The 27,680-nt window shown below is 44.8% G+C and overlaps 1 protein-coding gene across 2 annotated transcripts in view; it reads right to left on the reverse strand.

The window, feature by feature from the left end:
• Window positions 1–27,680, reverse strand: part of CEP135 (centrosomal protein 135) — a 435,470-nt gene that overhangs the window by 123,274 nt on the left and 284,516 nt on the right. For both annotated transcript variants that reach the window (XM_029587343.1, XM_029587336.1), the window contains one exon: window positions 4,394–4,562. In XM_029587343.1, coding sequence (XP_029443203.1) covers window positions 4,394–4,562 — 169 coding nt within the window. The remainder of the gene's footprint in view (window positions 1–4,393; window positions 4,563–27,680) is intronic.

Genomic DNA, 27,680 nt, shown 5'->3' on the forward strand with positions numbered 1-27,680 from the left:
GCATCGGTGATGCGAACAATGGTCGACAGAGGCTGAGTGGCTTGGATCCATTGTGATTTCAGAGTCCATTGCATGACTCTCATGGCCAGACGGGCCATTGGAGTCACATAAACTGAGGAGGCCATGTGTCCCAGCAGGTCTACCCCCCTGAAACCCCCCCTAGTTGCTCTCCCCTGTCTCACCTCCCTGAAACCTCCCTAGTCTCACCTTCAACCCACCCATACCCACCCTCCCTCCACCCTTTCCCTATACCCCCGCCCACCTATCACCCCATCCCCACCTATCTACCGTGCTCCACTGTACCCCCAGTTAAAACTTTCAACCTTTATGTTTAAATCATGATACCGTTACTACTTGCTATAACTGCTGTAAATAAGCTAATAGTTTATACATATGAGTTTATATATATGTGTTTAATTGTTTAATAAGTTATCTATATAATCCACCATGTTAAGCAACCTTTTTTGTAAATACTGATACGTTCCTTGTACCTTTCTCAACTGCTGTCTTTCCTCCTTTACCTCTCTCCCCCCCTCCCCCCCCCTTTTTCGCTCCTGCTCCATTCCCCCACTCCCTGTTTTTTGTAATTTCCTCCTTCTCAAGTTTATTGTAAACCGGCGTGATGTGCTTGCACGAACACCGGTATATTAAAAGCTGTTAAATAAATAAATAAATGAGAAATTGGCGAGCTGTTGCTGTGGGTTGAGACTGCAACTGGCAAGCTAGGGACACAAGGGTTTGAACACGTTGATGAGGAAGGAAGGCTTTTGCCTGTAAAGTGTCCAAGTCTGCTCCAATGAAGGATAAGGTTTGAGATGGGAGTAAGTAGGATTTCTCGTAGTTGACAAGAAATCCTAGAGAAATTAGAGTTCGGATTGTCAGGGTCAGAGAAGACCGAGCGGTTTGCTGGGTTGTGGCCCTGATCAACCAGTCGTCCAAGTAGGGGTAGACATGGATGCCTGCCTTCCTGAGGAACGCTGCAACCACTACGAGACATTTGGTGATAACTCGTGGTGCGGATGCTAGGCCAAATGGGAGCACTCTGTATTGATGGTGGTTTTGGCCTACTAGAAATCGGAGGTATTTGCGATGAGACTGAGTTATCGCAATGTGGGTATAAGCGTCTTTGAGGTCTAGAGAGCAGAGCCAGTCCTCTCTTTGCAGCAGAGGGAGAAGCAAGCCCAGGGTTACCATCTTGAACTTTTCTCTGTGAAGGTACTTGTTGAGAGCCCGTAGGTCCAGGATTGGTCGAAGTCCTCCTGACTTTTTTGGGATCAGAAATTACCCGGAATAGAACCCTAGTCCGTGTTGTGAGAGAAGAACGGGTTCTATAGCGTTGGACTGGAGGAGAAGGGAAACTTCCTGCTCTAGAAGAACAGAGTGGTCGATAAGTCTCCACGCTTGCAGAGGTGGAGAGTCCGAAGGAAGAGTTAGGAAGTTTAGATGATAACCTTGTGCAATTATCGCTAGCACCCATTGACCTGTGGTGATGCGATGCCATGTTTCTGTAAAGTGGCTTAGTCGACCTCCTACTGGTATGTTTGGTAGAGGGACTAGGCATCTGCTCTCTAAGTGAAAGTCAAAACCCCGACGCAGGGCCTGGTTGCGGAGCTGTTGTGGGCTTTTGCTTTCGAGGTTGGCGAGGCTGAGGCTTTTGATACGGCCTTGTTGACCTAGACTTGGTGTGTGGGGGATAATACTTCCGTGGACGAAAGAATGACTTTTTGGGTTCCCTCTTAAAAGGTTGTTTAGAAGGGAAGTCAGAAGGAATCGATGAAAGCTGCTTAAGGGTCTCGTGATGATCCTTTAATTCAGCAACTATTTGGTGAATTTGCTCACCAAACAAATTATCCCCTAAACAGGGCAGGTCAGAGAGCCTGTCCTGAACCTCCGGGCGAAGGTCAGAAGACTTAAGCCAAGCCCAGCGTCTTGCTGAGATGGCTGTAGCAGATAGTCTAGTGGAAGCATCGAAGATGTTCTTATCTCATGCTTTCCAGCTTCAAATCCTTTAAGTACGAGGGTTTGAAGGTGTTGGAATTGTTCTGGTAAGGTATCTGAAAATTCTTGTATCTGCTTAAAAATGACCCTGTTGTATTGGGTCATATACAGCTGATAAGAAGCTATCCTGGAAATGAGCATGGCTCCTTGGTATACTTTTCTGCCTATACTATCTATGAACTTGCTCTCCTTGGTAGCAGGTATGGATGAGTATGGCTTCATTCTTTTAGCTTTCTTTTGAGCGGACTCTACCACAACAGAGTGGTGGTCTAGCTGTGGTTTTTGAAAGCCAGGTGCTGACTGTACAAGGTAAGTAGAGTCAGCTTTTTTATTTACTGGAGCAACAGATCCAGGAGTTTCCCAATTCTTTTTTAGAAGGTCTAGAAAAACCTGATGAATTGGAATGGAAGTGATGACTTTTGGGGCATCCAAAAATTGGAGTAATTCCATCATTTGGTGCCTGTCATCTTGCTCCGATTGAAGCTGAAAAGGGACCAATTCCGACATTTCCTTCACAAAATTTGTGAAAGAGAGGTCCTCAGGGGGAGAACGCTTTCTGCTTTCAGCAGGAAAGGGTGGTGAAGGTAAATCATCGGAATCTGTGGAAGTATCATCACCCCAGGTGTCATAAGGGTCAGGTTGTTGACCTGTAGGACCACGAGGGGGTTGGATACCTGAAGGTCCCGGCTGAGGCTCCAAGAATCCTGAAGGAATCACCGGAGGCATCGAAAATACCTTTGGAGGCATCGGTGCGAGCATCGAAGGCATCGATGGAGCCGATGTGCGTATCGCCCCGGAAGAATGTATCGGTGGCGATGGACGACACGGCATCGATGGGACTACTCCCGAAGGAGGAATTAGATATGGTGTTTCTGCACCCGATGAAATTGGCATCGGGGAGCGCACCGGTGCTGTTGGTGACCCAGGTATCACCATGTGGAAGGGCGGTCATGAGCGCTTCCATCCGAGCGAGCAGCGGTGCCAGCGCTGCTGGAATCGGGTCGGTGACTGGTTCCACTCTCTGTGGCGGAGTCGGTGCCGAAGGAGTCTGGAACCGTTGCATCGCTTTGTCGATGGCCTCCTGGACCAGCCGGTCCAGTTCTTCCCGGAGACCTGGGGTAACAATACCCGGCTCCGCGGAAGAGGGAGGCTGAGGCTGAGCCGGAGGGACCACCGTTACCAGTGGAATCGCGGCTCCCAAACCCCGATGGGGAGAATTGCCTCAGTGTCTCAGAAACAGAGGTGGACGGTGCCACTTCTGATCGAGACTTCTTCGGTGGCGGCTCGGACGGTACCGAGGTCGATGACGTCGATTCCTCAATGGTCCGAGACTTGCGATGTCGATGCTTTTCCCTCCGATCCCCATGATCCTCGGGGGAAGGGACGGGAGTCGATGGTCGTGGAGACGTCGATGGCAGACGGTCACCGGGAGGTTGCCGACGATGGAAGGATTTCGACGGTGCCGGTTCCGAGGACGTCGATGCAATGGACGGCGGAGTGTGAGCATGGAAAAGGAGTCCCATCTTCTCCATATTCTGGCTTTGCGAACTTTTGGTGTCATAAGGGCACATTTGGTGCAAGTCAGGACATCATGCTCACTCCCTAAACATAATACACAGACTCTGTGCGCGTACAATCTGGGCACCGACGGAACCCCGACGCCATGGCCATTGACCAAAAATTTAGCCGCGGGACGGTCGACGGCCAGCAGGCTGCGAAGGCCAAACTAGACGGTAATCGGCGAAAAACGGCAAAAAACTTACCGAAACACCGCGGGCTAAATTTAGATAGAGGAGGGACCCTTGTGGGGCGAATTTTACTTCAAAGAAGTTCGAGAAGAATTTCCTGTCAGGAATGTGGTAAGAGCTCCTTAACTGCGTGGCTACTGCTGCGCAGAAAAAAGAAGACTGAAGGGGGACCCCTGCTGGCTGCAGGGTTGGTGCCGTGCTGGGCATGCCCAGTAGGGGCCAGTCAAAGTTCCAGAAACTTTGACAGAAGTTTTCTGTGGTTGGGCTCCATCCTCGATGTCACCCATTTGTGAGGACAACCATCCTGCTTGTCCTGTGAGAAAATAATAACATTAAATAACAGTGAAGGTAAAATAATATGCATTATACTGGATATAATTTATAAAATGGCAAATAGAAATCATGAAATATTGCTTTAATAAAAAAAAGTCATATTGATCTTTGGTTGAACTTATCAAGATGAAATTGTTGAATATGCCTCTACTCGCACTCATAATGGAAATAAAACCTATATGTAATGTACAACTGTATATAGTCATGCTTACATTTATAATATGAAGCCTACAGTATATAAATACATACAATATAATTAACAGATTCCATGCATTAACAATCAAGTTTAAGCAACTACTGAGCAGCATTAATACCTGATTTTCTCTAGTCATTGTAGCAAGATCATCTTGTAATCTTCTGTTTTCTTTTAATGCTATTTCCCTTAATCGTCCCATTTCTGAGAGTTCTAAATGGGCAGCATCAAGCTGACGACGGATACTTGCTAGTTCACGGTCTCTATTACTCAATGAATCCTTCAGCTGCCTGTTAAAAGATCAATTTGGAAAGCCACAAATACAATTTGCTTGTTTATTCTACATTACAAAATAAATGTATAATATTCATTCTAAAAACAAATTTGCTTACCGTAAACAGTGTTTTCCGTAGATAGCAGATGAATTAGCCATGCTGTCTGGGAGTCCCCAGCTGTCGTATAAAACAGTCTATGCTCATATCAATATGCTCAATACGGCAATTATAGGCGGACAGTTCTTATGAAGGCATTTTATGTTTTGAATATGGCTATTTTGTAGTATAGTCCACCCCATGAGTGCATCATCTGCAGCTTGTTTGTCCAAACAGTAATGGGATGTGAAGGTATGTAATGACCATGTTGCCGCTTTACAAATGTCTATGAGAGGCACTTCATGGAGGTGGGCAACTGAAGCAGTCATTGCACGAACTTCATGCGCTTTTGGTGTCGCAGATAGATGTTCTGAACGCTATTGATAGCAGAATTGTATACAGTTGGATATCCAGGAAGATAAAGTCCTTTTTATCACTGGACATCCTGGCGCATTTGTGTTGAAGGAGAGGGAGAGTTGTGAGGGTCTGTTGGGTGAATGGGTGCGCTGTTTGTAATAGGCAAGCGCACGCTTACAATCTAGAGTGTGAAGTTCCACTCATTATCATTGGCATGAGGTTTTGGATGAAAAGTGGGTAAAGTGATGGTTTGGTTAATGTGAAAACTGGAAACCACTATTGGTAGAAAATTTGGGTGTGTGCGTAAAGTCACTTTGTCATGGTAAAATTGTAGATAAGGAGGGTAGTGAACTAAGGCTTGTAGCTCACTAACTCGCCTTGCTGATGTGAGGGCAATCAAGAAGAGTACTTTCCAAGAGAGATATTGTAGATGACAAGTGTCCAATGGTTCGAAAGGCGGTAGCATGAGTTGCTCGAGGATGATATTGATATCCCAGGGCACTGGTGGTTTTCTTGTCGGGGAACGTAAGCGCAAGACCCTTTCATGAATCTGGATACGAGAGAATGGCATGATATAGGTTCTCCATTTAGAGGACTATGGTAAGCTGCTTTGGCACTTAGATGCACTCAGAGAGAGGCCCGTAGCTAGGCCTTCTGTGTAGAGTAGATGGAGGTAGGTCAGAAGGCATTCTGGTGGGCAGGTGAGTGGGTCCATACCTGCAGCTGAGCACCAGGAAGCGTAGCATGACCACTTTCTTTGGTAGTTGAGTCTGGTCGATGGTTTTCTCGAGGAAACTAGTATGTCCTGGAGAGGAGGAGCAATGTTTAAGTTGTGGAACACGAGCTTTTCAATCTCCATGCCGTGAGGTACAGGGAGGAATGAAGAGGATGAAGTAGGGGTCTGTTCTCCTGGGTAAGTAGCTGAGGGCTGTTGCCCAGAGGAATTGGGTCGTGTATTGATAGTTGTATCAAGTAGCTGTACCACGGTTGTCTTGGCCATGCTGGCACGATGAGAATCAAATGCACCTGGTCTTCGATGCATCTTTGGACTGTGCGAGATATGAGTGGTATTGGAAGGAATGCATATGAAGATCCCGAGACCAGTTTATGAGGAACGCGTCCTGAGCCAGCTGGTGTGGGCTTGGATACATTGAGCAAAATTTCTTGACTTTCCTGTTGCTTTCTGTCGTGAACAGATCAATGTAGGGAAGACCCCAAGTGGAGAAAAGGCGGTGCGCTGTCCCCTGATGTAGTTCCCATTCGTGGGGGTGAAATATTCTGCTCAGCTTGTCTGCTCTGGAATTGTTGATTCCGGGTAAATAAGTTGCTTGTAGGGAGATAGACCTGCTGTGAGCCCATTCCAGGATCTGGTCTGTTTCTCTGCAGAGGTTCCAAGAACCTGAACTTCCTCCTTCGTTTATGTAAAACATTGTGACTTGGTTGTGTGTGTGAATCATTACCGTCTTCCCTTGCAGAGATTCTTCGAAGGCTCGAAGAGCATTTCGTACCACTCGAAGTTCCAGAAGGTTTATGTGTTGATTGCGTTCCGTCGTGGACCATAATCCGAGTTTGAAGGTGGTCCAGGTGAGCTCCCCAGCCTTTGGGAGAGGCATCTGTGGTATTATCTGATGTCAAGGGGGTCGTAGAGGTGATCCCGTCAGTGTTGATGGGAGTAGCTACCATTGTAGGTCTCTTTTCATACTGACCGTTATTGTGATGGGGGTAGACAGTGGATGAAGGAACTGAGTCCATTGATGTTTGAGGCCCCATTGTAAGCGACGCATGTGTAGACGTGTGTGTGGGACTACATAGATAGCTGCTGCCATGCGTCCCAGAATGGTCATGATTTGATGAGCCGGAACAGTCATGGTGTGCAGAAGGACTAAAGACAGCATGTGGAGAGCTATTCCTTGCGGCAGAAAGGCCTTGTCTTGAATGGTGTCTATATAGGCTCCGATGAACTGTAAAGGTTTGTGTTGGATGCAGGTTTGACTTTTCGTAGTTGATAAGGAGACCCAGATTGTCAAGACAAGAAATGGTGTGAAGTAGATTGGTTCGCAGGAGAGACTGGTTGGGTGCTACTAGAAGCCAGTCGTCCAGGTAAGGAAATATTTGCACCCCCTGATGACGGAGGTGTGCCACCGCTACTGCAAGACATTTGGTAAATACTCTGGGGGCAGAGGAGAGGATGTGTTTGTTGTCCATTTGGAAGCAAAGGTAACACCAGGAATTGGGATGCATTGGTATGTGGGCATATGCATCCTTCAAGTCCAGTGAACACATCCAATCGCTGGGTTGAAGGAAGGGAAGAATAGACTTGAGAGACGTCATCTTGAATTTCTCCTTGTGGACGTATTTGTTGAGTGCACGTAGGTCCAGGATTGGATGTAGGCCTCCTGACTTCTTGGGAATGAGGAAGTATTGTGAATAGAAACAGAGAAGAGGTTTTGAAGGAGGTAGTTCCTGAATGCACTTTTGTTGGAGAAGCATCTTGATTTCCCGAAGGAGAGGGCCCCGGTGTGCTGTTTGATGTTTCTGGGGAACTAAATGTGGTAGGGTCGGGAAGGATGTAAAGTGGAGAAAGTAACCTTCCCTTATCGTCAGGACCCATTGATCAGATGTGATATTGGACCAGGCTGGGAGGAATCTGGATAACCTGCCTCCTACTACCGATGTCTGAGCCGGTGGCAGAATCAGCTCTAAAACCCTGCTGGGTCTTTGAGGGCTGGGAATCTGCTGGTGGACGAGTCTGTCGAGGGGCTCTTGTTCTCTATCGCAGACCTTGTGACTGGTAAGGTTGCTGTCTGGCTGGCTGGTAAGGTGGAGGTCTGTAATAGGTGTATGGCTTGTTGGTCCTATGATAGTTAGGCTTCCTGTAAGTCGAGTATTATCACCTAGATAACATAGGCTGATGGGGAGACAGAGATAACACTGCTGTATTTTACTCTTTCAGCTTGGTGACTGTTTCAGTGAACTTGTCACCAAATAGGTTATCAGGTTGGCATGGCAGATTGGCTAGCTTGTCATGGACATTGTCCCTGATGGCGCTTGACCTGAGCCATGCCAGTCTTCTGGCTGCTATCAAATTCGCCGAAGTCTTGGAAGAAATCTCAAATCCCTCATAGATGGAGTGCAGGTGGTGTCTGAGACCTTCTTCAATATTATGGTAATCTATGGGTAGGCTGGAGTCTGAGGATCCTTGTGTCAGATGAGGTTTCAGAGCTTGCAGGTTTTCAAAGAGGTATTGTGTGATGAAAAACTGATGGTTTTTGATCTTCGCATTAAGCATGCTGGATTGGTATGATCTCTTTCCAAATTAATTGAGGGATTTTGCATCTTGAGATGGAGTGTTCGAGTGAAGCCTAGATTATTTTGCTTTTTGCATCGCAGATTCTACTACTACAGATCGATGAGGTAGCTAAACTGAAGAGTAAAAGGGGGAGTCCTTCATGCGATAATTGAGGTCTGTTTTTCTTGACGGTGGAGTAGAGAGAGGGGTGTCCCATGCTTTCTCCATCACTGTATTGAGCAGTGAACCACTGGGAGTGTCAAAAATCTTTAAGATCCCCAACATTTCCTGACGGGGTCTTGGAGTTTCCTCTATTTAAGCAATAGACCTACTTTTTCTAAGAATTGGGAATAAGTAAGGTCTTCGGGCAGAGAGGCAGGTTCGGGTGGGACCTCAGCTGGGTCTGATGGGTAACCCGTGGATGAGTCTTCTGAGGAAGATGTGTCTAAAAAATCTTACATAGACATCGAAGGTCTCTGTGGCTGGACTTTTGGTGAAGGTCCAGGGATAGAGGGGTCCTCCGGAACCTGTGGCGTCTCCGATGGAACAGGCGGTGGGACCAGATGCCTCTGTTCTACTGACTGCAGAAATTGTGATAACATACTTGTTATCTGGGAAATAGCTTGTGAAGCTAATCCTGAAGAGGAAGATGTGAAAGGTAAGGCTTCTACAGGCGGTGGGGCAGCTGGAGCTGAAGTTGTACTCGGGCTCCTAGGCTGTACTATAATTGGTAGAGGTGAGACAACCTTATGAGGGTGTAGGCCAGCAGCAGCACGGTGTAAAGACAGTGACAATAGTTCTGAAAGTTGCTCCGAAGAAGATTGGCTGCCTGAGAATCGTGGCGGAAAGACATCCTGATCAGAGTCAACCACTAGGAGGGGTGATGGCTCCCTAGGTCTTTTATGGCTTGTTGTGTGCTTTTTTTTGGCTTCGGCTGTGTAAGCAGTGTTGGCCCTGAGAGACTGCGTTGAATGCGTCGGCTCAACGTAGTTGTGACGCCATCTTTTCAGTGCGCCCATGTGTCAATGCTTCGAACACGATCCGGATTGATGATGTTTCAGTGCTTCGGTGAGCCGATGGCGTCGACGATGCATCCCCCGCGCCGTGCGCCAATTCTTAACGGGGCATCGAGGTGGGTGTTTTACCCTGGGGGGGTCCACAGAAGAGGCCCTTCGATGAGAGGGGGACTTCTTCTTACGTTTTGGGCCTGAGGAAGACCTTGTTGAGGCCTCTGAAGAGGCATGAGCCCAATGGTGCTGCTTTTATTTGTTGAATTCTGGCAGTGCGCTGGCACTGTGCTCTTGGGGACATATGGCCGCAGTCCTCGCAGCTTGCCTGGTCATGATCAGGACCTAGGCAGATGTAACAAGACTTGTGTCCATCAGTTACTGACATAATTTTTCCACAGGCGCAGAATTTAAATCCTGGTTGAGGCATGATGTTATTAAAGCCTTTTCCTGTGATTTTGAAGGGTTTTTTTTGTTTTTTTTTTAACCTCACAAACTTGAAAAAGTCTGAGAAGACAGAGCTCTGCGTTCGATCAGTTGCAGGGAAAAAAACGGCCGGAGGAGCCTCAGGCAAACGCGGGAAGATACAAGAGGGAGCAGCTAGCTGAAAGACTTTACTAATCTTAGAGAGCTCCGCCACCTAGTGGCACAGAAGACGTACCTAGACAGCATGGCTAATTCAGCTGCTTATCTACGTGAAAAAAATAATTGCACACTATTTGAATACTGGCTCTTTAGCACAAATACAGTTTTACAACAAACTAGGTTTGATTTCAATTATAACAATACAAATGTAAATTTCTGTTGATTGCTCATTTCTTAACTGGAACTGATATACTGTTTTTTGTTAGTAGCATAGTGTCCAAAATGTAATATTTTCTGAACTACACTCAAAAGCGAATTTTCAAAAGAGTAGACGTAAAAATTAGCATATACATGCATAAATAACATGTACTCGTATATATGCTATTTTATAAAGCTCAAATATACATATAGAAATAGGGCTCCTGTGTAAACATACTCATGTAAAACAAAGGGCCAGTCTAGAGATGTTCCAGGGTGGGCCTACAGTTACTCGTTGCTATTTTACAACAGACTTATGCGTGCAGATCTGTCAGCTTACTTGCGTATATTTATACCTGCTCATTAACTGTCATAAGTGATATTAAACATCTTTATTATGAAATACTTAGTGGTTAAGGAGTCTGAGGGTGGGGGGAGATGCAGTTCAGGCTGAAGAACCAGGAGGGTCTTGATGACCTGCATATCGATTGGCAAACTGGTGGATCCATTGGTAAAAAAAAAATGGTAATTTCCTTCATTCACACATGCTGGAAAATCTGCCGACTTTGATATAATTCAGAACTTTGGTTCAGAACTTTGGCTCATTTAGCCAGTCCCAGAATCCTCAGCTGACTGATTCACACTGACACTGTTGAAATACAGTGAACTTCTGACCATCTCAGACTCAAGAATGTAGAAGATCTGGGAAACTTGTATGCTCTGCAAAGCCTATAATTAAAGGCCAGGTGGGCATCAATGGTAATATTTAAGCTTGGTTCTCACGAAACCAAAATACAAGCTTGTGTCTCACAGATGCCTATCTCTACTAACAGGAGCCAGGTGAACGAAGATTCCCTAAGGTTACAGCTTTAATTAAAGTCCTGGCACCAGCAACAGAATTCAGGCCTACTCTCTATTCAGAACACAGACCTACTATCTGTTTACACAACACAGAAGATCAAAAGGAGATCAGAAGAAACAAAGTGCATCAAAGCCATGTTGATAAAGGAACTTTTATGGTGGGAGGGTGGTTTCAGGATAGACAGGTTTAGGTGGAGAAAAACTCTCAAATGGGTGAATGATCCTTTGACAAGCATTTTTTTCTATGTATGTGTTTAACTATAAAAGAAGGGCCACTTCCTGTATTCAATGAGATGCTGGTCGTTTTGAAAGACAAAGGGCACCCAGTATCCAGCATCTCCCAAGAACACTTATAATGCCAAATAAAATTTACTTTATACCGTTTACTGAGTCTAAGTGTTCTTGTGTGCCTGGCCCTAAGTACAGAAAATTATGTACAGCTTACATGCGTTAAAAGCAGACTTTTGTAGGATAATTGCATGTAAGTTCTACAAGTAAAATCTCTCTGCAAATTATTTTTAAAATACAAAGTAAAAATACACTCACAGAGCAGTTGTATGCCACTTATACGGATAAATTATGACTTATCCATCTAAGTAAAGGCGTTGCTGCTAGTTAACTGGATAAGTCTTAAAAGCAGTATTTATCAGGCTAAGTAAGATAGCTGGACAAGACTAATCCAGCAATTTTACTTAGTCAGAATTTATCTAGCTAACTTGAATATCTATTTGTGCATTATCTTTTACATGCGTGCCCATGTTGGGGGTAGATTTACCCATATTTTAAAACCCGCACGTATATGATAACGCACAGATTACAAAATACTGGGGTAAATCAGAATGCAGCCATATATTTGCGTATATGGGCACACGTGCAGGTCTTGTAAAGTTATCCTCAAACTGAAGTTTTCCTTTTTTTATGCTTATCTTTACTATTCCTCTTCACACGCTCACATTTTTACTCAGCTTCAAGGGTAAAATTATAATAGCTCTATAGTACTATAGTTCTTCAGAATATGCAGAAACTTTGCAAAGTATAACCCTCTTGCAAAAAAAAAAAAAAAAAATAAATTAACACTAGCTTGTGACATTTTAGCACATTTTTGCTAACCACATGCCATATGTTATATTGCTTAATTACTATATTCCAAATTTGCGTTACATTTTATGCAATCGAATGCAGATTCTACAAGAGTATGGAAGAGTTTATACTATATAAGCATTTTCATAAAACATCCACTTTGCTCTTTGAAATCCAAAGGTTTTTATAAAATACTTGAAAATGCATCTGGGCATAGGAAGATTTAGAAAAGTTTTGCTCCAGTGTCAGGCTAGCAATTTTATTTTTAAATCTGGTTGAAACATACTTTCAAATCTAATTGGCATTTTGTTGTCACGACAAGTCAAATTTATTTTATTTTAGAATTTGTAGCATGTAAGAAAAGCAAGTTTGCTTATCTGTAAACGGGGCTCTCCGTAGATAACAGGATGAATTAGCCATTATGCATGGGTAACAATATCCAACAATGCTGACACTGACTCTTCTTAAAACCTCAGAGCTTTACTGAGCATGCATGGGATTTTCTACACACTTGTGCTACCTTGTGAGGCCCCTCAGTCTCTTCCAGGGGTGGGGGGTATTAAGTATGGCTAATCTATCCTGTCTATACAAAGCCTTATTTACAGGTAAGCAAACTTGATTTCTCTGTCGACAAGCAGGCATAAATTAAGACATTATGCTTATGGAGTCCCAAGTTGAGGGTTACATTGCAGAAGCACAAAGATAAACCGGTCCCATCAAGTGCACAATGGATTACTGGGAGAACAGACTGCATAGAACTGGTTGCCCTAAGTTATTGTCACCTTGAGACATGATGTTCACACAGTAGCAGGACGTAAAGGTGTGTACAGACAACCAAGAAAGTAGCAGTTTTGCAAATGTCTTCAATGGAAGTGGCCCTGATATGAGCCACTAAAGTTGACAGCTCTCACTTGATGAGGTTTGACAGCGTCTATAATCTGCAAGCCAGCTAATAACAGTAAATGATACAGTCCATTGGCCAACTGGACAAAGTTTGCTTAGCTACTGCCATTTCCAATCTACTGGAGTCAAAGGATACAAACAGTTGAGTAGTTTGATGATGATGATGATGATGATGATGAATCCTTCTCAGATAATGCATTACAGCTCTCTTACAATTTCAAGGTGCAAAGAACCCTTTACCCTTCTGTGGGCATGTAGTTTTGGAAAGAAAGTAGGCAGCACAATAGCTATATGGAATGCAGACACCACCTTTGGAAGGAATTTAGAGTAAGTACACAGAACCAGTTGGTTTGAAAATTGTAGGTATGGCAACTAGGCAATGAGAGCCTGCAATTCACTCACGCTTCGAAGTGAAGTGACAGCTACAAGGATTGCCATGTTCCAAATAAGAAACTCAAAAGGAGGTTTCATAAGTTCAGCTAACACTTAAGGACTTTTGTTTTCAGTTTTTATTTGATTTTTCATGGGGATTTATCAGTGTTTATTACAACATAAACAAAAATGATACTTATCTGGAAAAGTTAGTCTTTTTCCACCACACTCTCCTCTTTTTGTTCTTAGACGTCCGTGCTGAAGTAATGTGCTCCACCAATGGCACTTTGGACTTCCATGGAGAGTGAACAAAAGGCTCCCTTCATCTCTGTATTGATGACACGGACAGATCCCTGGGTTGGCCCTGGTCTGAGAAGAATAGATGACTCTGTTCCATGGGGATCTTCTGCTCAATGAATGATGGCACTTGCACTGATAAAACTAGGTCTCGCCTCTGCATTATGGAAGGCTATGTGCCGATAGCACTGATCTTTTCTTCGGCTCTGAGGGGAACACCTCTGAAGAGGGTTCCCCGTGCTGCTTTTCTTGGCATCTCTTCTGGAGCCATAAATCTTTACACTATACTCAACACTTAACCTGAGGCGGATCTGGAGGCTGGCACCATGAGAGAGAAGGGGGAAGATGTCCTCCTGTATCTGCAGGAGAGGGAGAAGCTTCCTACCTCAACTTCTTATGCTGGGAACCTGTTTTACTACTTAATGAGTTCTGCTGCTCACACAAGGCTTAAAGATCTTACACACCAGCACCTTCCTCAGGGCTTCAACTTTTCAGGCACATTACTGCTATGCCTTGGATGACATGTGACCACAGCTACAGCATTTTGAGGTGTCACAGTTCAGGCCCAAACTTCAATAGATGCTGCCTTTTAGCAGTAAAGGCCCAAGCTTCAATAGATGCTGCCATTCAGCAGTAAAGGCCCAACCTTTAATAGATGCTGCCATTCAGCAGTAAAGGCCCAACCTTTAATAGATGCTGCCATTCAGCAGTAAAGGCCCAACCTTTAATAGATGCTGCCATTCAGCAGTAAAGGCCCAACCTTTAATAGATGTTGCCATTCAGCAGTAAAGACGCAGGCCTTAAAATCATTCATCATGGTCTTTTTGGCCTTAGGATTCAATGTCTTTTTTTTTTTTTAGACCTTAAAAGTTATGTTTGTGGAGATGCAGACAACAGCAGAAAAAAAAATTCCATCAACAAGGTAGCTGGGGGCATAAGGCCTGAAAATAAAAATCATAAAAGGCTTGGACGAAGAAAGACTGAGGAGCTCATGAGGTAGTGTGCATATGTGGGAACTTTGGCCCAAGCTATCATTTCTTTTAATGAAATGAAGTCAGCATGGCTTTACCCAAGGCAAGTCTTGCCTCACAAATCTGCTTCATTTTTTTTTGAAGGAGTTAATAAACATGTAGATAAGGATGAACCGGTAGATGTAGTGCATTTGGATTTTCAGAAGGCGTTTGACAAAGTTCCTCATGAGAGGCTTCTAGGAAAAGTAAAACGTCATGGGATATGTGGCGATGTCCTTTCATGGATTAGAAACTGGCTAAAAGACAGGAAACAGAGAGTAGGATTAAATGGACAATTTTCTCAGTGGAAGGGAGTGGGCAGTGGAGTGCCTCAGGGATCTGTATTGGGATCCGTACTTTTCAATATATGTATAAATGATCTGGAAAGAAATAAGATGAGTGGGGTAATCAAATTTGCAGATGATACAAAATTATTCAGAGTACTTAGATCACAAGCAGATTGAATAAATTGCAGGAAGACCTTGTGAGACTTTGAAAATTGGGCATCCAAATGGCAGATGAAATTTAATGTGGATAAGTGCAAGGTGATGCATATAGGGAAAAATAACTCTTGCTATAGTTACACAATGTTAGATTCCATATTAGGAGCTACCACCTAAGAAAGAGATCTAGGCGTCATAGTGGATAACACATTGAAATTGTCGGTTCAGTGTGCTGCGGCAGTCAAAAAAGCAAACAGAATGTTGGGAATTATTAGAAAGGGAATGGTGAATAAAATGGAAAATGTCATAATGCCTCTGTATTGCACCATGGTGAGACCGCACACCTTGAATACTGTGTACAATTCTGGTTGCTGCATCTCAAAAAAGATATAGTTGCGATGGAGAAGGTACAGAGAAGGGCGACCAAAATGATAAAGGGGATGGAACAGCTCCCCTATGAGGAAAGGCTAAAGAGGTTAGGACTTTTCAGCTTGGAGAAGAGACGGCTGAGGGGGGATACGATAGAGGTATTTAAAATCATGAGAGGTCTAGAACGGGTAAATGTGAATCTGTTATTTACTCTTTCAGATATTAGAAGGACTAGGGGGCATTCCATCAAGTTAGCATGTGGCACATTTAAAACTAATCGGAGAAAGTTCTTTTTCACTCAATCCACAATTAAACTCTGGAATTTGTTGTCAGGGGATGTGGTTAGTGCAGTTAGTGTAGCTACACACAGCTACACACAGTTGTGTAGCTGTGTAGTGTAGCTGTGGCATGTTCTTATGTTCTTCTTACCTATCATAATTTCAAATTATTTATTTATTTATTTAGAGCTTTTCTATAATGGCATTCATGATACAATCATATCATGCCGGTTTACAAATAACAGGGGGGTGCAATAACTTTGTTCTATTTTTAACCAGTGCAAAGGAAGCAAAAAGTTACAATATAACAAGGTTGTTGAAACTGGGGGAGGAAGAAGACAAGAATAGTCAAGAATAAATATAAATCTTTACAGAGGTAGATTATTTACATTGTGCAGTAATGTCTCTTTATGGATATTATTTACATTGTGCAGTAAGGTCTCTTAATGGATATTAGACTCTGGGGGGCTTGATTGCCGTAGGATCTCTCCTTGGATATTAGTATCGGGAAAGGCTTGTTTAAATAGCCAAGTCTTAAGCCTTTTTCTGAATGTTAATAGGCAAGGTTCAAGTCTGAGATCAGGTGGTAAGGTATTCCAAAGAGCGGGGCCCGCTGTAGTGAAGGCCCAGTCTCTGAGTGTAATATGGTGTGTAGATTTAATTGGGGGAACAGTCAGTGATCCTTTGTAGGCTTCTCTGATGGGTCTGGATGATGTGTGTAGTCTGAGGGGGATTTGGAGGTTGAGAGGGGCTAGGGAGTGGATGGATTTATGGATGATGGTGAAGGACTTGTGTAGGATTCTGTAGTGTATTGGCAGCCAGTGTAGATTTATTAGAATAGGAGAGATGTGGTCTCTTCTTCTGGAGTTTGTCAGGATTCTGGCTGCCGCATTCTGGAGCATCTGAAGTGGTTTAATGGAAGAGGACGGGAGGCCTAGTAAGATAGAGTTGCAATAATCTATCTTAGAGAATATTACGGATTGTAGGACTATTCTGAAGTCCTGAAAGTGTAGGAGTGGTTTCATTCTTTTAATTACCTGCAGCTTGTAGAAGCAGTTCTTGGTTGTATTGTTGATAAATGTTTTTAGATTCAAGTGTTTGTCCATTACTACTCCTAGGTCTCTTGCTTGTGTAACAATGGTGTTCATTGGAGCAGTTTGTGGGGAGTTGCTGTTTTCGGGTGTGATGAGGAGGAGTTCCGTTTTGGCCGAGTTTACAATAAGATTTAGGTTTGCTAGGAGTCCATTGGTCTCTAGGAGGCAGTTTTCCCAGTATTTAAGAGTTTTTGTGATAGATTCTTTGATGGGTATCAGAATTTGAACGTCGTCAGCGTATAAGAAATGTTTTAGTTGCAGGTTAGTTAACAGTTGGCATAGAGGAAGGAGGTATATGTTGAATAGCGTTGGGGATAATGAGGAGTCTTGAGAGACTCCTTGTGAGGAATTGTAGCGGGGGGATTCATTATTATTGATTTTAACTTTGCAACCTCTGTTACTAAGGAATGTTTTGAACCATGTGTGAGCAGAGCCTGTTATTCCGATGTCCGAGAGACTGTTGAGGAGGGTGGCATGGTTGACAGTATCAAAAGCTGCCGACAGGTCCAGTAGAATTAGTAGGAAAGATTGACCTTTGACCAAGCCCATGATGAGGTGGTCTGTTAGCGATAGGAGTAGGGTTTCAGTGCTTAAAGCCTTGAGAAACCCGTATTGTGTGGGGGGTAGTATTTCGTGATCTTCGAGGTAGTTAGAGAGTTGTGAATTGACCAGTTTTTCCAAAATCTTTGCTACAAAAGGTAGGTTGGAGATTGGGCGGAAATTGTTTGGATTCTTGGGATCCAAGTCTGGCTTCTTTAGTAGTGGTTTCAGAGAGGCAGTTTTTAGGGCGTCGGGGAAGATTCCCTGTGTTAAGGAACAATTTACAATGTCCGCTAGTGGTTTGGAGATAGTTTCTGGTATTAGCAGAAGTAGTTTTGACGGTATTAGGTCGAAGGGATGGGAGGACGGTTTCATTTTATTTAACAGGGATTGGATCTCTAAGGCGGTGGTAGGTTCGAACGCATCCAGTGAGATTCTTTTGTTGAGTAGTTGGTAGGAGCTAGTCAGAGGGGTGGGACTAGGTGGCAAGAGGGTTAGGAGATTGGTGATTTTACTTTGGAAAAATAGGGCTAGTTCGTCGGCTTTGTATTGTGCATGTTCATTGGGGATAGATGGGGTGTTAGGTTGTGTTAGTTCTGAAACGTAGGAGAAGAGGGCTCTTGCGTCAAAGGTAAGGTCATGGATCTTGTGAGCGTAGAAATCTCTTTTTGCCTTTAGGGTAGAGTTCCTGTAGTGGTGGAGGGCAGATTTGTAGGTGGAGAGTGTGCTGGGGCAAGGGGTTTTGCGCCATAAGTTTTCTTTTCTTCTGAGGATTTGTTTGAGTTTCCGTAAGTCATTGGTGAACCATGGTTGTCTCTTTGGGGAGTTTGGGTTGAGTGTTTTTGTTGAAAGAGGACATAATTTATTTGCTATTTCCTCTGTGATATTGCTCCAGGATGCTAAGGCTGAGTTGGGATCTGAAAGGTTTAAGTGTGTGAGTTCTTTAACCAGGTGGAAGCTGAGGTCATCAGAAGAGCAAGCTCTTCTGTAGGTGAACAGGGATTGAGGGGGGTGAAGATTACGGGTTTCTGTTATTGAAAAAGAAGCGGTGATTAGTGAGTGATCCGACCAGGGGACAGGAGTGCAAACCGGGGTGGATGAGTGCGTGATGCCGGAGTTCGTGAAAATGAGGTCCAGGGTGTGTCCTGCTTTGTGGGTGGGCTTATTTATAATCTGTTGGAAGCCCATGGCTGTAAGAGTAGAGAGTAAGGCTTCACAGTTGGTTGTGAGTGTGGTGTTGTTGACATGCATGTTGAAATCTCCCAGGATCAAGGCGGGAGGAGTCCAGGTTAATGTGTTTTGCAATTAATTCTATTATGAGGAAGGCGTCTGAGTCGAGGAGGGGCGTAAACTAAGAGGATTTGGAGTTGGGTTGTTTTGAAGAGGCCTATTTCCAGCTTTGAATCCGATTTTACTGGGAGTTGTGATACTCCTGTAGAAATGGTGATACTCCTGTAGAATGACAGAGTAGTATTTTATTACCATTAGTACTAATGGCAATTTAATATCCCAACCCTTACCTTAGGTATGGATACATGTTTCTTTGGCATGCTAATTGTTTTCTTAACTCTCAACTTGCCCTAATCTACTTTTCACTCCTAATACCATCTCCATTTGCTTGATTATCTGTCCAGTGAAATATGAACCTTGATTGGAATCTTTCATTGATAGACCTCAATGACTGAGTTTCTCAGCCTACAAGCAGGCATAAATTGGCAATTACGTGTGAGTGACATCTGGCGCACACAAGGACCCAGCTCTCAGAGCTCAGTAAAGGCTACTGATTACCTATATATCTTCTTTACAAGATGCATGACGTTAACGTAGCTAGTGAAGCAACTGTATTTGAATATGTTGCTCACCTAAGGCAAAATCTGCAAAGTACCTTTGCTTTTACTCAAAAGAATTTGGGAAGCACTACTAAAGGTAAGTGTCTATAATATGAGGACTACCTATAAAGAATCCAAAATTTGTGATAAAGTATTTTATTACAATTTTTGCAAAAACAAAGCAAAGTAAATTTTGGAAAGGTTCATCCAGCTTTCCTGATTTTCACTATTAGACTGGGTTTCACCTCTCTAAATGTTAGGCAGCTCATTCTTGTGGCAACCCAGACAACCACAGGAATGAACTGCCAATCACATCAAGCTCTGACCAATATGGACCCCACCAAGCTGGCTGCATGTTTGGCAGCCCAGGTTAAGCTTCTGGGCAAGCCGAATCAATGTTTGATAAGCCTGCAGAAGCAAGTTAATCCACTTGCTTGGAACCCCCACCTTGGGGCCTTTGGATCACAATAGCAGCCAGGGCCAATACAAGGATATTAGGTGCCAGAGGCAAAAACTTGCAGCCTGTTGCCCCCCATCCTGGATCACACCTTCCCCACACTCATAATTAAAATTATGCATTTATAATTTTACACAAAAAAGAACATTCAATGTAGTCTTCTGAGATAAAAATCACTTACAACATGTATATTTTATTTACATGTACTGCTGTGGTGTCAACCAGAAAACCCTGCAGAAAAAAGTAAAAGGGACACTTGGAATTGGTATTATTCCTATTATAGGCCTATTCCTAGGCCTATTATAATATTTGTTGGGCATGGGCTTGGCCCTCAGAAAACCATGAATAAACTGTAGTACAATTTCAATATAGTAAACCTCCCATATTAAAACAGCACTAACTGCCATTATTTATTGAAATTTCAAAAAATAATTCACAAAGAATCCTCTTTGCTACAGAAACATGATACATCAAATAAGCAACAATACTAAAAGGAAAAAAAAAAAAACAAGGAAAAAGAATACATTTCCTTTACTACTCATTGCATCCATTAGACACCAATCTAAGGGGGAGGCAGACTTACAATATATTTTGCTCCATAAGACGCACTCCCCCCCCCCCCCAAAAAAAAAAGTGAGGGGAAAATGTCTGTGCATCTTATGGAGCGAATATAACCCCCCGCCCCAAAAAAAACTAACTACAACCCCCCACGACTTGCCAAAAGTCCATGGTGGTCCAGCAGGGGTCCGGGAGCGATCTCCTGCACTTGGGCCATCGGCTGCCAGTATTCAAAATGGCGCCGATAGCCTTTGCTCTTTCTATGTCACAGGGGCTACCGGTGCCATTGGTCAGCCCCTGTCACATGGTAGGTAGGTGTGTGTGTCTGTGTCTGTTTTTAAAGTTTGTGCACCCTCCTTCAATCTGTGACAATTTCAGGATGACTAGAAATCTAAAGTTCCCAGGAATGGAGAGTGGGAGACATTTAAAATATTTATTAGTTTTAATTATTGGAGGTGATTTGTCTGCTGTTTTGAAATATTTTATTGGTTTTTAGTAAATTTTAAAACATTTTTGTATGTGTTTTTAATTATTAATGATTTATTCATCAGCTGATTTTGATATTCTTTTTATTGATATGGTTGATGTTTTATATTTCTTGATTGTATTTGATGTTTGTACTGCATACAAAGTTTGGCTGCTTATGATTTCCAGTTCACATTTCTATATATATTTTCTAGTCTCTTTATTCTTTTTTTTTTTTTTTTTTTTTTAATTGTTGTAAATCCTACACAGAAACTATGCGCTAGCAGAATACCTGACCTCAGTTACACATGCATAACATACACAGATTCTCACCAAATAAAGAATAAAGAGACCACAGAAAGAGCTATGCTACTGGTTATTTTTTTTTTTTTTAAATTGATAGTGACTTGAGTGCAGTTATGAAAAAGTACTTTAAGAAATCTGTTTTATTTATGGGACAACCTGTGAGAATTTTCACGGACTTCTCCAAGACTACTCAAGAAAGAAGGAAGGGTTTCTTAGCTTCGAGGCAGGAAACCCTAGCTTTAGGGCAGGGTGGGCAATTCCGGTCCTCGAGGGCTGCAAACCGGTCAGGTTTACAGGATATCCCTAATGAATATGCATGAAAAAGATTTACATATGACTGAGGCAGAGTGTATGCAAACCTCTCTCGTGCATATTCATTAGGGATATCCTGAAAACCCGACCGGTTTGCGGCCCTCGAGGACTGGAATTGCCCATCCCTGCTTTAGGGGCATCTTTTTTCTTAAGATACCCGTGCAAATGTCTGGTCAAGTTCAGGGGAGATAATTTTGTATTTCTTGCACCGGAACAACTTAAAAATGTATTGAGTCAAGGAAAATATGGACCCTTGGTCTAAAGTTTGTGCGCCCTCCAATCATAAGTCCTCTTTACTGCATCATTGTCTCATCTATGCATTTAGATTCCAGAGTTGCCTGCTTCGCCTACAATTTTGTATGTGACTAGTGCCCACATGTACTGTGAAAGCTAGTTCCACCCCAGCACTTTTTAAAATCTTATTTGACACGTAAGATTTGCTACTTCTGTATCAGAGTGGCTAATTACTAAATGATCCTCACAGACAACAGTCACCCAAGTACTGACATTCCTTGTGATTGAATACACATTAACAGCAGTCCTGTCCATACCATTTATTTATTTAAAATCTTTTCTATACCTTCGTTCAGTAAATTACCGTCACAACGGTTTACATAGAGGCACATATAGTAAATTGTACATGTATCTGTTCCTATTAGTAGTGGAGGTGTCTTATAAGCTCGGTAACAGTTTCATAATAAAGGCTATATGTTCAGTGTTGTTTAATCTGACCTGTGACTACAATAAAGACTGTTAGTTTATACATTCAATTAAGGGTGTAGTAAACAAACCATGACGTACATACATATAATGTGCTAGTGCTGTATAAAGATTTTGTGTGTACAGCTTTCAGCGTTTCTCTCTCACTCTGGCAAGTTTAAATTTTTGTTACCCGTTTCTTACTTTTTTTTTGAACAGAAAATGTAAAGGGCTGGGCTTAAGCAGCCTTCTAAGTGCCCAGTGTTGTGGAATGCGGGTAGCGGTTCCATCTCTGATGTTTTCGTGTGCCCCTGGGCCCCAATACAGCCGCAGAGAAACTCCAGCAAGCACAGAGGCAGGTGAGGGGTGCCCCAGCATGGGTTGAAGATGGAGAGCGATGACCTCAACCACAGCCACACCTGTACGCAGCAGAAAGAGACCCAAACAATGCAATGTTGGTCTCATGAGTGGCCCTCTGACTACTCCAAGCCCTTTCGGACCTGCCGCACGGAGCAGCAACTACGACAGGGCGGACAGTGGTCAGAGGATGAGGACATCAAAGACGAAGACAGGATGCTGGACTTGATGAACCCTTGGTCTGACTCAGTATGGCATGTTCTTATGGGTCATCTGAGGCGGCACGGGTTAAAAAGGGAGCCTACGCTTCAGATTGGGGAGGGTTCCCACCATGCTAGGGAGGAGTGGAGGTGGTCCGTGACCATAGGCATAGCCACTAGATTCGGGGATGCTTGCTGCCACTGGGACTGCAAGGCCCACTGAGGGTTCCTCATGTGGAGGTGGGCAAAGAGGTCACATGGACGGAGGCCGCCATATAGCCCAGCAAACGGAACAGAAGGTGGGCTGGCACCCTCTTGGTATTGCGAACAAGGGTAGCCAGCGAGGAGAAGGCGACCGCCCGATCCTTGGGCAAGAAGGTCTTTGCCTGTGCCGTGTCCAGCCTGGCGCCTATGAAGTCTAGCTGTGGAGACAGACAGAGATGAGACTTGGGGAAGCTGATGACAAATCCCAACGTCTGCAAGGTCTGAACCATCAGGGCTAGTGCTTGCAAGGCCCTGGAGTGGGAGTTGCTCGCCCCACGGGTAATAAGGACCCTCCTATTTGCTGGGACCAGGGCTCCGAGGGCGGGGGCCGTGAGGGGCAGTGGAGCTGGGCACCAAGGGCGCTGGAGACTGTGGGGGCACCGATGGAACCCCTGGCATCGAGGGGGACATTGGCCACAGTACACCAGGGAGAAATTGGTGGCAGCCCGGGAAACCACACGCAAGGGTGCCTGATCCCCGAGGCCTCATCCTCCTTGGAGGACACAAAAATTGGGATCACTCCGGTGGAGGGCGTTGGTGACTGAGGAGGCATCGAAGGCCTCTCAGGCACCGGTTGTGTTGGTAGGGCACCAAGAAGGACGTCCAGATGCTCCAACAGGGGTGCGAGTATCGATGGCAGAGGCTCGGGCACCAGTATGGAGGCTGGTGGCACTGGCAGCTCAATGTTCTGGAGTGCTTTGAGCACTGCCGATTGCACCCTGCGGTCCAGCTCCTCCTGGAAGTCCTGGGTGGTCAGGACTGATGGAGGGGGACAAGGCTTTGTCGGCACATCCTCTGATCCACGAGGTGGCACAGCCCCCTGCACAGTAGCCAGTAGGGAACACTTCAGGCTAGGGGCCTCTGGTGGCTGGAGCCGCTTCGATGGCAGCTCAGCAGCCGCTGATGCCACTCTGGAACCATAACCATGGCGAGACTGTGAGCGGTGTCGATGCTTCCTGGACTTCTGGCACACAGCCCAGTCTTTTCCAGGTGCAGAGGATGATAACCCCGATGTCTGTGGGAGGGGAGAGACCACCAAGGATCGATCCTCCTCTCCCAGATCCTCAGGAGTACTGGATAGAGGGACTGCCAGGGGAAGGGATGGAGATGGTTTCCCCAAGGTCCTTGGGTGTCGAGGACACTGAAGTCTGAGTGGAAGGTTTTGGAGACCCAAAGAGCTTCTCCATTTTATCAGGAACACGCGACACCCTTTGGGTGTCATTTGGTCACACAAACGACATCCTCTGACGTCGTGCGAGGCCCCCAGGCAGAGGATATATACCTTGTGCGGATCCGTGATGGACATGGTCCACGGGCACTGGGGCACCATCGAAAACCTGACGACACCATTGAAAAGAGAGGCCAGTGCACAGTCAATGACCAACGGCATCATGGTGCAAGAGTCGGGAATAGACTGTGAAGGACGACAAAAGACCGAAAACAAGGGGTACCTACCAAAACAGAGGGATACCAATCACGAAGGCAGGCCAGATGCAGAAAAAACACCCGAAAAAGTGAAAACAATTTCAAGGAGTGGGAGCTCCACCACTGCGAGGCTAGTGCACCATGGAAAAGAAGAGACTGAAGGGGGACCTTGCGAGGATGCGTGGATAGCAGCAGGCTGGGCATGCTCAGTCTGCCAGTCAAAGTTTCTAGAAACTGACAAACATTTTCTATGCCGGGCTCCATCAGATGTCACCCACATGTGAGGACTACCATCCTGCTTGTCCTAGGAGAAAGGTACGTGCTCTGTAGGTCTGCTGCCTCATCTTTCTCTCCTCATGCTTCTTGCCCTCATCTGCTGCTGATAAAGAGGGAGGGAAACTATGGATTGTACAAGTCTTTTCTACTGGCTGAGAGCCAGGAGGAAGGGTAGTTGTACTGGGCAGAAAAGCATGGAAAGATAGGAGTTCAAGAGTCTGCTGGACAGGAAGGCATGAGGAGATAGGAAGATAGGGGTGGGGGAAAGGAGGTTGGGGTTGCTGGGTAATGAGAGGCGGAGGAGGGAGGGGTTGGGGGCTGCTGGGCAGGGAAGAGAAGGGAGAGATGGAGGTGTGGAGCGGCTGGGTTGGGGGAAAGGGGAGTACGGAGTGGGGAATGTTGAGCAGGAAGGGATAGGAAAGAGGTGGTCAGAGGTATTCTGGTAGGGAAGGGCAGAAAGGGAGCCCGGGGAAGAAGATGTGGGAATGTTGGGATATTAAGGATGTGGGGTCAGGAATATGAGCATGTTTGATGATTGAGTAGTTGGGAGACGTGAAGGGTGATGGGGGCATGGAAGGGAGTGACTGAAAACAAGGGCCATATGTCAGTTTTGAGAATATGCATTTCTTCTCTCTTTGAACTTTGCTTAGTATAGGAGGAAATATATTTTTGTTTCTAGTCTCCAGTTTTGCACTGCATGCAGATGGTGATCTTGGGGTTTCCAATCCAGGTTTTGTTTCCATCTTTGTAATTTGTGGTCTTTTATTCTATATTTGGTGAAGGCAGATCTGTCTGTGTTCTGTGTGTATGTGACTGAGATGAGGTATTTTACTAGAGGTTTGTATCAGTCTTATTTGTTGTATTTTCTCAATATGGTATTGCACTGGTGGTGAACTTCTACCTTTTCATGGATAGGGCTATTGCGGTTTCATTTCTTGGAGCTAGTGCTGCTGAGGTATGGCAGGTTTGATAGGACATGTACAGCGTGGGGTTTGTTTGTATTATTTTACAATGCACCTAGTGGTAGAGGGAGTTTGTGATGCTGTTATTAAGATGACACCGGGATCAGAATATCTTTTTTGTATGGTGAGTTGTACAGGGAACTATCTTAGTTCAGCTCTGCACCCAAATGTGGGACTCCTGTGGATGCAGATCATATGTTTATATTAAGTCCCATGCTGGTTATGTGTTCAGTGTGTCATGCATGTGAGCATTATCTCTCAAGTGTGTCCCGATAGAAAAAAAGGTTGAGAACCACTGGTATAAACTATAGAGTTCAAAACTTAGGAGATTGGATGACAAATCGCACACAAGATCTTCAGATCAGAGGACTTTGGAGATAGGGACCATGACATCAAAGACATACCTTACTAAGCACTTGGCTAGCCACTGGAACCACTGAACTTTGGATAAAACCAGACTTTGAAGGAATTTATATTTTCTTTTTAGAACTACATAGCCAGCCTCACAGCTAATATAGCAAGTAAGAGTGAAAGCTTCATCAATAAACCTTGTGAATCCTTGTTGCTTCCTCATTATTTCATATCCCTATGGTGGCCCCAGATTGGGAGGTGCCAGTCTAGGTATAGCCTTGCATGCTAAGAGATTGAGATCCATTGCAATCTTTGGCCTACTGTTAGTCTTCAGTGCGAAGATGATGCTTCCTTTGACAACTGCTCACTTCCAGCAGTTATGGCTCCATTGTCTTTGGGCTTCAATGCTAGCTCTGAGGATCTAGACTTTTTATTCAAATCTTCAAGATAAGATATTCTTAAGTAGATATTGCAATGGGACACATCATAAACCTCATCCAGGCATTTATAGTAGATCTTAACCTCACACTCTGAACAATGGAAGCAACTGAACTTTTCTGCTTTCACTCAATAAAATCACATTGCCATATCAAAGGAAAATCTTCCCAAAAATAAAGAGAGATCCATGAACAGATGCTTCTCAGAATTCATGGCATAAGAGAACTTCTGCAAGCAGAAATGAGGAAAAAAAGCAAACTTGATAAAATATTGAAACCCCTAAAATTTAACCTAGGAGAAATCTATATAAATAAAAATGTAAATGTTCGTTTGTTCAAAATCTTAAATCTCCGAAAGTTTTTCACTGATTGCTTTGAAATTTTGACACGTTGCATTCGAATACGCGCGTGTTTTTATATACCTATATTATATAGATGTCACACCTGTGACAGGTAAAAACATGCTTTTTTGGAAAAACAGCGCCATCTGTTGGACGTAAAAGCAACACACGCTATCTACCTTATAAATGGCCTGTGACCGACGGCCCGCAAATGCGCAGTAGAGACCAGCTCTACCGCGCATGTGCGGGCGAGCACGTCGCTCTGAGGCAGCTTCAGAAAGAAAAAAAAATGGCGGCGTCCAGTGGCAGCAGCGGCGGTACCGGCAGCGGGCGGCGATGGCGGTAGCGAGCGACGGCGGTAGCGGCGACGGCGGTAGTGGGCGGTAGCGAGGGAGGGAGAAGAGAGAGAGAGGGAGGGACAGACTGAGTGGGAGGGAGGGACGGAGAGAGAGAGTGGGAGGGAGTGACTGAGTGAGAGGGAGGGATTGAGTGAGGGGGAGGGACTGAGTGAGAGGGAGGGAGTGGGACTGAGTGAGAGGGAGAGGGGGGACTGAGGGAGGGAGTGGGACTGGGAGAGAGAGGGAGGGAGTGGGACTGAGGGAGAGTGAGTGGGACTGAGTGAGTGAGAGGGAGGGGGGGAGGGAGTGACTGAGTGGGAGGGAGGGATTGAGTGAGGGGGAGGGACTGAGGGAGGGAGTGGGACTGAGGGAGAGGACGGAGGGGAGTGGGGACTGAGTGAGAGTGAGTGGGACTGAGTGAGTGAGAGGGAGGGAGAGAGGGGGGAGGGGAGTGAGTGAGACTGAGTGGGAGGGAGGGACTGAGTGATAGGAGAGGGAGGGTGGGGAGGAGTGGGTGAGGGAGGGGGTGGTGAAGAGTGAGGGGAGAGAGAAAGAGGGGGAGGTGAGAGACAGAGGGATGTAGCCCGTTTTAACGGGCTTAACGGCTTGTCTACAATATAAATGGGCTCTGACCGACAGACCGCAAATACGCAATAGAGAGCAGCTCTACCGCGCATGTGCGGACCATAGAGCTCTGCGCTACGTGCTGGGTGTCACAGAGGGGAGGAGGAAAGGGCAGATGAGTCCATGCTCCGAGAAATGGCTCAGCCCGTTCCT

This window comes from Rhinatrema bivittatum, chromosome 1 (assembly GCF_901001135.1).
Source record: "Rhinatrema bivittatum chromosome 1, aRhiBiv1.1, whole genome shotgun sequence".
Classification (NCBI taxonomy): Eukaryota; Metazoa; Chordata; class Amphibia; order Gymnophiona; family Rhinatrematidae; genus Rhinatrema; species Rhinatrema bivittatum.